The sequence below is a fragment of the Homalodisca vitripennis genome, chromosome 1 (genome assembly GCF_021130785.1).
Source record: "Homalodisca vitripennis isolate AUS2020 chromosome 1, UT_GWSS_2.1, whole genome shotgun sequence".
Lineage (NCBI taxonomy): Eukaryota > Metazoa > Arthropoda > Insecta > Hemiptera > Cicadellidae > Homalodisca > Homalodisca vitripennis.
Genome location: NC_060207.1, coordinates 64554474 through 64566787, shown reverse-complemented (window position 1 = coordinate 64566787; position 12314 = coordinate 64554474). Strand labels below are relative to the sequence as shown.

General features: G+C 35.9%; 1 protein-coding gene across 3 annotated transcripts in view; it reads right to left on the bottom strand.

Moving 5' to 3' along the window:
- The window catches only part of LOC124363323 (hamartin), a 102919-nt gene that overhangs the window by 22073 nt on the left and 68532 nt on the right, over positions 1-12314 (bottom strand). For all 3 annotated transcript variants that reach the window (XM_046818572.1, XM_046818580.1, XM_046818585.1), the window contains exons 18-20: positions 11846-11971; positions 8774-8875; positions 2014-2251 (exon numbers count right to left, since the gene is read on the bottom strand). In XM_046818572.1, coding sequence (XP_046674528.1) covers positions 2014-2251; positions 8774-8875; positions 11846-11971 — 466 coding nt within the window. The remainder of the gene's footprint in view (positions 1-2013; positions 2252-8773; positions 8876-11845; positions 11972-12314) is intronic.

Genomic DNA, 12314 nt, shown 5'->3' with positions numbered 1-12314 from the left:
ATCTGCTGTTTACCTTCAAAACTATGCCAATTGTCACCTTCGTCAGGAGTACTGTTAACTGTCGTTATGGTATTATCAACATCGGCGTCTGTGTCTTCGTTTGCAACCATAAACTCATTTTCAGCAGCTTCGTCCGAGCCATCACTTGGTTGAAAGTCAGGGTCTGAATCCGTGTCGTCAACCACACTATAGTCCATGTCCTCAACACTTTCATCTTCACTTAATCCCGCAAAATAAATCACCTTGAGATGAGGGAAGGTCAATTATTCTGTCAATTTCCGATTGTCGCAAAGGATCGCCCATTTTAACGAACGCACTTCCACTTTCTAGGCTAAAGCTTCAAAACAATAGCAGGTTGATGAGGAAAAGGCGCGGAAAGTACAGTGAGGTGTCGTCCGAGAGTGATGTAATACACAGCTGACTACAGCTGCAGTACAATCCAGTGAGCTATTCTGCACTACCAACCACAAACCACGTAATATCCCACAACTAATATTGTGTCGGTCATGTACGACCGACGGCATATTTTATAGTGTACTATGTAACTGTAAATGATCGTGTCGGCCAGGAATGACCGACGATGTAAAAACGTTTATATATACAAAAAAATTATCAAATCACAATGGTAAGTGACCAACTAACAGAAAAAACATGAATAGTTCCTAGTTTTAGCCACGGATAATTTTGGCACTCTAACGCTAAAACAGAATATTTAGGCTTGGCATCTAACGTGTTAAATTACTCTGATAACAGTTCTACATTAACTGTTTTAATATCAGATATGTATCTTCCAGCTCTTTAAGATGAGACTGGATGGTAACTTTCCCACCTGACACTAGAAGACCACTACAAGTATATTCTCCCCGAGCATAGTTACATTAACCCTTTGAGTATCAGATAGGTTTCTTCCAGCTCTTTAAGATGAGACTGGATGGTAACTTTCCCACCTGACACTAGAAGACCACTGCAAGTATATTCTCCCCGAGCATAGTTTCATTAACCCTTTGAGTATCAGATAGGTATCTTCCAGCTCTTTAAGATGAGACTGGATGGTAACTTTCCCACCTGACACTAGAAGACCACTGCAAGTATATTCTCCCCGAGCATAGTTTACATTAACCCTTTGAGTATCAGATAGGTTTCTTCCAGCTCTTTAAGATGAGACTGGATGGTAACTTTCCCACCTGACACTAGAAGACCACTGCAAGTATATTCTCCCCGAGCACAGTTTACATTAACCCTTTGAGTATCAGATAGGTTTCTTCCAGCTCTTTAAGATTGAACTGGATGGTAACTTTCCTCCCTGACACTAGAAGACCACTGCAAGTATATTCTCCTTAAGCATGGTTTACATTAACCCTTTGAGTATCAGATAGGTATCTTCCAGCTCTTTAAGATGAGACTGGATGGTAACTTTCCTCCCTGACACTAGAAGACCACTGCAAGTACATTCTCCCCGAGCATAGTTTATATTATCTCTTCGAGTATTAGATAGGTTTCTTCCAGCTCTTGAAGATGAGACTGGATGGTAAATTTCCCACCTGACACTAGAAGACCACTGCAAGTATATTCTCTTTGAGCATGTTTTAAATTATTCTGATAACAGTTTTACATTAACCCTTTTAATATTATTTAGATATCTTTCAGCTCTTTAAGATGAGACTCGATGATAACTTTCCCACCTGATACTAGAAGACCACTGCAAGTATATTCTCTTTGAGCATGGTTTACATTAACCCTTTGAGTATCAGATAGGTTTCTTCCAGCCCTTGAAGATGAGACTGGATGGTAACTTTCCTCCCTGACACTTAAAGGGTTAGACGGGAATTTTAGCAAACAGCTGAAAGTTTACAATTTTCATATTTCCATCTATGTTTATATAGTGTTATTCAACATATACCATATTTAAATAAATTTGTTCTATCAAATAATTTTAGTATTACCTATTACTTGAAGATGTCAGGTATCATAAAATTGTTTAAATTGTCCATTAATGTGTGGTAGTAAACTTACCGCTGATTTGGTGGACATAAGAATTTTCTAAGAGCTCGACTTCAGATGAATTTTGTAGGTGGCGCAGCAGGCTATTGACTCTCTGTCGATACCTCTCCTGCACCTCCCCCTCCGCCACCAGCTCCTTCTGCAGCCTCGACATCGACTCGCGTAGTACCTGATTCTCACTGACCATAGACGCCACGTGGTGTAGCTCGTTGGTGGCATTGAACAGTGATGCTTTTGTTTCATTCAGTTCCTTAACAATACATATTCAAGTATCAATATTTGACACTTAAAAAGACAAATCATTACACGATTTATCGCTATCACCTATTTTAAGCTCCTTCGTTTTTATCTCTGTGTCTTTCGATATGTCAACATAACATTGTATATACCTAATAACTTTCCTTTCTATGATGTTTGAAATATACACATATCCAATCCAGAAGTACAAAGCTAATAAATAAATAACAACACAGCATTACCGTCGGGCAGACTGCAGTCCAGTATTGCGGGTCAGAGGTCTGTGGTGGACGAACTTTCAGTACGAGACAATGGTTTCACCAGTACACAAGGTCGGTTCATTACAATCAATAAATAAACCAAATACTTTCATCTAAACTCTATTTAATTAATTTATCTTTTTTTGGAGGGGGAGGCTTATAATACCACGTTACTTCAAAGGAATTTGCAGAGATTCATGGAAATGAATATATTTTAAATTACAAGTCATAACCTTTACTTCATCCTTTTAAGTAATAGAAATGGTAGGTTATAAAATGAGCTTCCACAGTATAAATTAACGTAAAATGTATGGATGAATCTATTTATGTACAATCGCAATGTATAGATAAAATCAAAATTAGCAATCGCCCATTTTCCACTGAGATTCAGCTTTTCCATGTGATTGATATAGTGAAATCCTGATTTTTCAAGCATGTTTAAGCACTTCTGTTGGTATCTGAATCGATTGAAAGAGCCACAGCATCGAGTATCGGAAACGATCCATCCCTAGTAAAAATTCCAGGGACAATATAAAAATTCACTCATGTTTCCCGGAGTCCGAAACTCATGCATAATGCACGCTTTTCCAGATTCTCATCGTTGGTAGTAGCCCTGGTTAGAGTCCCACGAAAGTATCGTTGCTCCGAATATATACCACTAATAACGGCCAATATATGAAGAATGCATCAGAAAGTTATCTGCTACAGAAGTTACTGAAGTGAGTGTAGTTCGTGATGTGTAGAATAAGTACATAGACACCAATACAGAAAAATACCTTCTATATATCCCAGATAACGAGCACAATAAATGTTATCAATTATTGGTTCTTAAATATTTTGTGTTAGCTTATAAGATAATGCAAGAGTATAATCACTCCATCATGACAACACAACCACAAAGTAAATAAACGCACAAAAGGCTGTGGTTCGTCACATCGTGTTCGTTAGATTATAGTCAAGGACTATAAAACATGACATAAGGCTCCTCATGCACATTGGACTATTTGGTTTGATCAGTTCGAATCGTCCACTCGATCATCACGTGTGCAGAGAAGTTGTTCAGGTAAATAATTAATCAGAGAACTGACGAGATTTCCAGCCGTCGTCCAAACAATCCCACTCTGACGACAAAAACTGATGAGTGTGTTTAATTCGGTTGGCTGGTCGTCTGTAGACTGGCGACAATGTTAAGTTGCGTTTATACTGGCAAGCAGAGTTGCAAAAGAATTTGCACAACTAATGTAGCATAATGTGAACAAGATAAGCAATTTTACTAATGAGAACTGTCGCAAATACTTGCTACAGTTGTATCGCTGGTTGTTCCAGGAGTCAAGACAAAGTCTGTTCACACATGGCAGTGATGTCTCGGTAACGTTTATAATTGAAATTTTAATAGCTGAGACTGTTCTCCAGTTCTTGCAACAACTGTCTGACACTGCTTGCGCCTGTTTAGACTGGCGATTTTTAGTCAGACACATTCTTTTGCCAGTGTAAATGCAGTTCAGTCATTTGGATGTGTGCATAATATCAAAACATAACAGAACTTTCTTTGTTTTGACTTATGTAATTTGATGACAATCGGAACGTGTGTGATGAGCAATAGTTCGTAGACCAACTGAGGCCTCGGTCGCAATACAAGTGGTAAGCAGTGGGGGTGAGTGTTGGATCGAGAACCGACTTAAAGTTAAATGTTTGTGTAGTACATTTGGGGAACACTCGAAAATAGCCATGACAGATGTGAGTGGCAGGGCAGTACCACACAATGGCACTTATCCACCATCAATGCTAGACATTAAATGTTTCTCCTGCCGTTCAACCCTCAGCTCATTCTGTCATTGCTGTGCAACTGGACGCAAACAGCCCCTTCTCAGCGTTACTTGTAGATAACCCACTATTTTCTTCTATAAAAGGTATCAGGCTTGGTAAAAAGCCAACTGACATTCTGGTGTACTTAAATAAAACGTGTACACATCTTATCAAACCATCAAACATCATACAGTAGAGTCCCGTTAATCCGACCTAATTGGGACCGAGCCCTATTCGGATTATGTGATTGTTCGGATTAGCCAGAATTACAGAAACATACGGTTTTAAACTTGAGATGGGTCTATTTTGTTATAGAATTATCAACATTGTTTATTAAAACATGTTTTCTGACTGTTGCGTTGTATTTCTTGACAAATAAACGTGTTTGCGAATACTAAGCACATTTACCGTATTTAGTGTGAGAGTTCTATTGTTAAGCAATGTGAGCGTACTGGATATTGTACGGGTCCACGCGTTCAATAGTTGTACGAAACTACGCGTCATCCAATAGACTCTCTTTAATGTGACAGAAGACAATAACTCAATTTATGTCTTTTAACAATTAATATTGTACTCAATAATAATATCAGTACTGTACGTCCAATTTTTGTTTGATTTCACTTCTTAACACAGTAATTTAACTCATACTTAACGTATAAGTTTCAATTTGGTACTGTATTTAACTTCATTATTTATGTACTGTACCGTACACAATTTGTCTTAATAAAATACTGTATGTCTATTTAATTAAAGTTTTCTTTGTTTATGTACGAAATGATGCACCCATTTTCATTTTTTATGTAATAAGTTCCTATAACTGTTCATTATCGTTATAAATAATTCCTCCTGGACCTGTTCGGATTAACCGACGTTCGGATTACACGTGTTCGGATTAGCGGGACTCCACTGTACTATTCAACGAACCGAATCTTTAAGCTTGTATATATCTGGATTTATAGAAGCACCACAGCCATCCAAAGATCGGTATAAAATTGTTTGTAAAAGTATAAACCAAACTAAGCAAAGCAATTCATCCATAAAACTGTAATGGAATTTTGTATCTTGCAAGTTTCATTATGGACCTCACCGATGTCATGTTGACTTGGTGGGGCCATGATTCTGTACAATTATGTATTAAAAATAAATAATTATATACGCTATAATACTGTACATTTTATGCTTTTGCTATCTAACACGTTTAAAAAAATACGATTTTAAAGAATTTACCCGGAGACCCTATTTTGGCAATTCAATGGTACTTAAGTACAAAAAAGCAGTTTGTATAGTGGTCACTACCGCTCTGCCGCTTTACAGGCTAAGCGTACTGCTCATTAATCTTTTCAGGAGTAATGACGTACCGGTACGTCACCAGTAGCATTACACACAGGAGTAACATAAAATATAACAAAAATACGCTCAGGAGTAAAAAATTTTGTTTCCACATTTTTATTTAAACATATTTATTTTGTTATAAAATGAATATTATTTACATAAAATGTGTTATTTTTGTGTTTTAATGGCATAATATTCAAAATTCAACATTTTTAAAAGTTTTTTTTTGTATGAAACACTGCAAAACACGGATATACACAGAGGGCAACATTACAGTCTGGGCACTCGTACTGTGTACCTTTTTTTATGTTGTTTTTTGACTTGAGTTTATGAGTTTGAACAAACATAACATCGTTTTGGAATTTTTCAGGTTTGTCCCTCACGGGTTGGCATTGGACGTGGAAAGTGGCGGCCAGTCAGGCGCAAAGGGTGCTTGTCATCACTTGAGGCAATTGCTCTTGGTACTGTCCTTTTTCTTTTGGAGTGTGGTGGGATTCAAAAATCTGCCTTATTAGATTCATCCTGAACTCCAAAAAAGAGATCTTCTTTGTAGATGCATTCATCAGGATAAACATGAACGCATTCAATACAAATGTCCAATAAATGGAAAGTCAACTTTCGGTACCATTTGGTTGTTTTTCGTTTTTTTGGTTTTTTTTTTGTGGAATCATTGAACGATATCATCATATCTGTGTGATCAATTGCACCCATGTCCTGGCAGTAATCAACTATTATGTTTGGTTTTAGTTTTATTTCTCCTCTTTTTTAGTTTCCATCATTTCATGCTTGTGCACAGATGAAATCATTGTGACATTTCTCCGGTCACACCATTTGACTACAAGTAACTTTTCATTACTTCGGACTACACACTCAGCTTTTTCCATTTTTTTAGCAAGCATGGTAATTTTTTGCGGTTAGATCTAACGGCACCACATGCACTGGTTTCATGGTCATATAAACATTCAAACAGCGCAGGACTCGAATACCAATTATCTACAAAAAGTACATGGTTTTTTCCCAGATAGGGTTGCATAAGAGTCTGAATCACTTTAGCTGAAGTTTGGGAGTCATCATACTCAGGGTTATAGTTAGTCCCCTTCCCTGTATAGATCAGAAAGTCCAAGACAATGCCTGTGTCACTATCACACAAGACAAATACTTTGATTCCAAAACGTTTACGCTTAGAAGGTATGTATTGCTTGAAATCAAGACGACCCTTCCACAGCATTAGGCTTTCATCGATAGCTGAATAACTGCAAGAAATTTTTCTTCTTAGAGTTTCAATGATGGTGCGGAGTTTATAAAGTTTGTCACCCCCATGTGCAAGTGTATTGGCATCAAAATTTATCATTCTCAAAAGGATTAAAAATCTGTCTTGGGTAAAAACTTTTCCAAAAGTAGGAGTTTCCAATAAGGGGTCAGTGGACCAATACAACTTGTAGGAGTTTTTTTTTGCAATGAGGAATGAGAAAAAAAGTTGCAAAAAATACAGTTCGTATGGATTGGTTTGGACCCAACGCTTTACCTTCGAAAATGCTGATAGGCTATCATCAGTTGCTTGCAGTTGTGCATATTTATTTGTTTCTTCTGAAATGTGAGAAACCAAATCGTAGTCAAAAAGAGTATGAAACAAATCAATTTCTCTACCTTCAAATCCAGTTGTTGTGTCAATGGTGATACCAGCCTCAGTTTTGTCGAATTCAAATGTTTTAGGTTCAAACTCATTACCACTATGTTTCCATGAACACAAACCACATTGATCTGCTTGTGTATTTTTGACACTCGCCTGATCGGTATTACTTGTGTTTTGTTCATTATCACTAGTCACACCAGATTCACTCTCAACGTCCATGATATCACTAATGAAAGTATCATTTGCGTCTTCCTACTCAGCAACAAACACATCATCGTCAGATTGTAATATTTCCTCGTCATTTTCAGCAAGCTGATCAGCCTCACTTGCAGCGGACAAATGACCATGTATTTCCTCTGAACGTATATTATTGTGTTCATCGAAACTCATAATGTAAGACTAATCACATAAACAACAGTAATAAATACATCTATTGTGTAGTAGCTTGTTGTTACACAGCGAAAGAATAATGTAATGGTCTAGCGCCAATAGTTACCCGCCAGTACTACTGAGCATTTCAAGCCGAAAGATAATCACATGTTTTACTTTGACAGGCACAAGGAAGGACTGGAAATCATTGTGCCTGTGTATTTTATAATAAATAAAATACATTATAAATAAATAAAGGAGACTGCGCATGTGCGGCTCGTCCCCAACCACCACCAGTGAACAACTCAACATCACAGCTGAGACAGTCTGTGCCCCGCCTCGCCACGATGCTTACAGCTGTGGCGGTTTCCTCCCTCCCCCTCACCCACCACAGTTCCTCATATATCCATTCTCTGTTCCTCTACTTAACTAATCATCCTCAATAAAGGTTTTGATATCGTTGAGTACGAATAAATTATGAATTGATTCATATTACTTCAGAAAACGTACCGGTACGACCTTACCCCTTTGGGCCAAGTAAGTAAATCACGTACCGGCACGTTGCTACTCCTTTCCCAGTAACACTCATACTCTTCAAAGGGTTAAAGCATGCCAAAGTCCGGAACGATCGGTCGGCCGATTTAAATTTCCAAATGCATTGTTACGTATTTTTTGGGAGGAGGGAAGCTTACCATGGTACAGGAGTAGAACTAACCAAGATAAACTCTACTACACTAGTGGAGGTAACCTTCAATCAACCAGCATCAGATGGAGCTCGCAAACATAGCATGTCGATCTCCATTCGCAATTTCACAAACTATGTTGTGTAAAATGCTTCGAGATTAATCAGTTCTTGATTCAAGGAGCTGTTAAATTATGTCCTGATTTATAAGTTCTTAGAGATGGAAAAATTGTTTTTGAAATTTTCCCGGTTCTCAGGAAAATTCCTGGCTTATTCCCGGTGTCCTGGTTTTCCCGGTCGAGTGGCCACCCAGTCAAAAGGAATTAATTATAAAAGTCATTGTTGATGTTGCTAATATTTTAATAAGTGATGTACTCATTGCATGTTGTAGGTTACAATATATCTTTAAATAATATTCTAACATCTTTACAATGATTCCCTTAAAGAACTCACCTTGGTAACATTGGCAGTCTTTTCTCTCTCTTGCTTGAGCATTTCCTCTATCGATTCTCGAAGACTTCTTTCTTTGGTACATTCTAATTGTAGTGAGGATTTCTAGGAGTGACAAAGAAAGCATTAATCAACCTTATTTCAATCTAAAATATTATAAACTGATACATTCTTGCTTTAAGTTAAGGTCTAGTATTTTTTCACAATTCTGAATGCGTAATAAACATCTGGTTAGAAGTTTTACAATTCATCAAATATAGTCAAAAAATAAATTAACCCTATGCAATGAAATACAGTATTTATGATTTGTTCTTGGAGCTTGTATGGCCAGCTCTACTGGCCTGCCATTTTGTCGATAGAATGTCTGTAAAATAACTGTAGAAGTCTACTTTATAACATTTTATTATATATCTTTGTTAAAAATATATGTATAAGAGTTACATTTCCCAAATGTATATTTATCTTTGTATTAGAAAGATTTAAATTAACAATACATTTTTAATTATTTTTATTTCTTCTTTAAACATTTAAATTACTATGCAAATAATGCGGATGAAATTGAAAAATAATTCTAATCTGGAGAGACAAACAACAAATATGGCCACTGAGCTGTCAATGACAGTACTACGGCCATCTGTACTGGCCATACGAGTTGCGAGGATAAACTACAGCAAAACTAACGTAATCAAACAAAATTGTTTGGAAAAATACCCTTAATAGCAAGTAATTTTCTGTAACAAATAGCATTTTAATCAGCTCTGTCTGCTCTCAGACAGATCCCATGAGTACAGATATAATGGAGATTTGTTTAGAATTTGTTTTTATATGATATTTTTCTGTTGTTCCAGGCTTTACACTCAACATGTTTGTTGTTTCTGATTCTTTTGATATGTCACAGTTTACGCAGACGCTTCAGGTCACAGCACTCATGGCGATGTGCGATTATAAATAAATAAAATACAAACTGTGCCTTGTTCTGTGTGTTCCAGACTTTACACTCAACATGTTTGTTGTTTCTGATTCTTTTGATATGTCACATTTTACGCAGATGCTTCAGGTCACAGCACTCATGGCGATGTGCGATTATAAATAAATAAAATACAAACTGTGCCTTGTTCTGTGTGTTCCAGACTTTACACTCAACATGTTTGTTGTGTTTTCTGATATGTCACAGTTTACGCAGATGCTTCAGGTCACAGCACTCATGGCGATGTGCGATTATAAATAAATAAAATACAAACTGTGCCTTGTTCTGTGTGTTCCAGACTTTACACTCAACATGTTTGTTGTGTTTTCTGATATGATACAGTGTTTTAGGCAGGCGTTTCGGGCCGCAGCATGGCGATATGCAATTGAAAATAAATAAAATACAAACTGTGAGCAAAATATAACTTATAAAACTATTGTAATTATTTTTGGTATCTACATTTTTTCCATATAGAAATTAAGACTATAACATGTTCCTCCACACATAAAGCAGCTATAGTAGGAAGGGCCAATTTGATGCAAATGTTGAGTTCAGCTCCAATTCACCTTCTTCTTACGTGCAGCATCTGAAATCTGATGCTGTTTCAGACTTCACTCCTGAAATCTGGAGTCATGTTCGCCTGAAGAGATTCAAAAAATAGTCAGCAACGAAGTAGTTCAAAACGAACCCCCCTCCCCGTAGCATTCAACATCACACACACCCAGAAAACAAAGAATAGTGCAATCCAAGTGAAGAGGTATTCTCATTGTCTCATCAGGTGCAGCGTGTTACAGGAAGATCAACTGGAGCTAAACTCAACATTCGCATCGAATTGACCATTCCCATCATAGCTGCTTTATGTGTAGAAGACTCGATTGTTTCATCATGCTTTGGGATTGTGTCAGCCAACATCACTCAATTGTACATATCAATGTTTTATTACACATGATTTTTCATTGTTTTTAAATGGTCTTTATGATTAAAGTATTAAAATTTCAAAAAGTATCAAAAAAGAGCTTTTTACAGTGAAAATAAACTTTAAGTGAATATTTTTCTAAACCCTGTTTTTCCTTTAGCAAAACCAACATTATTACACATGATTATAGATGCTCTTTATTATGAAAGTAATGAAATTTTTAAATAAAATGTTTGTATAATAGTTATTTCACCTCAAACTGAAATTCTATTTTGTTTCTGTGAAAATGTCGCTGTCTAAAGAGATTTTCCAATTTTAAAATTTACATAAAAATCTGAATGTTACTTAGTTTCTTATACACAATTTCCTTTAACCTTATGACTGGTGAGTTTTTTCTCACTAAGAGTGCCCAAAAAAGTGAGCGTTTTAATTTTTTTTTTATATAGGTGATTTGGGTTTACTGCAGTAAATGTATTATGGAAAACAGTCAATTACACTTTTGAATTTTTTTTTATTTACACAGAAATTAATCTAATTATGACCAACAATATTACACAAAAATCTAACTTCCGTCCAATTAGCTTACTTAGTGTGTTCTCTAAAGTGTTAGAGAAAATTGTAAGAAATCAACATACAGATTATACTTTAATTGTTTCTGTCAAACTTAACAACACAGAATATAAATATTGCCTGTTATTTATCGGTATGGATGGGCTGTAATATATTTTAGGATGGTGTATTTTGTTTCAAGTGTTAAAAAGTTCCTCAAAGATAACGACTTACCGATAAAGGCAGTTTTAGTTATTGATAACACATCACACTCTCATGTAAATGAACTAAAGAGGTGGAATAAATGTTGAGTTTGTCCAATCCAATTTTTAACGCTTCTGCAGCCGTTGGACCAAGGTGTTTTGGTAAGCATGAACAAGATTTTTACCGTTATTACTATTTTTTCTCTTATTCTGTCAATCTTTTATAAAAAATATTCAAATCAGTTGCAATTTCCTAACAGCTGACCTGTAAATTAAGTATGTGTGCAATCTTATTCCAAAATATTTTTGTTTTCCTAATTGTGTAAAACAAAAATAAATAACAACAAACAGTAAAATGTTCTCCTACACATAATTTTTTTTGTTCTTTAGTTCTGTGCTTCTGTGTTAATAAAAATGTATTAAAAAACAGAGAGCTGCACCTGGTTTTGATAGGATTTGAGCGTTTCTTGCAGCTGCTGAACGTATACCTTGGCCTCTTCCGATCTCTTGTGTAAACTGTTGTGCAAAAGCTCGTTATCAGCTTGAAGAAGCGCCACCTGTTCTTTCTGCAGATTACACAATTAACCATAAATTAATTACCATAGATTAATTTAACATAAATTACTGGGAATATAGAACAAATGTAATCCAAAACTCACCATAAAAAGTTTTTGATAACATATTTCCACTAATTAACATATATTATGCAGAGTTGTGGGAATACATAAAAGTTCATAAATTTACACCGGGATGAAAATTAATAAAAGGCTCAAAGGATTTTAAAAAACTTCACAAAATTAAGCCTACACTAACTCTACAACAAAACACCAGACAAATTTACAAAATAAATTATAATATTTACTTAAGTTATTTTTATGAACTGTTAAGGTATCACACTTTTGCTTTGTA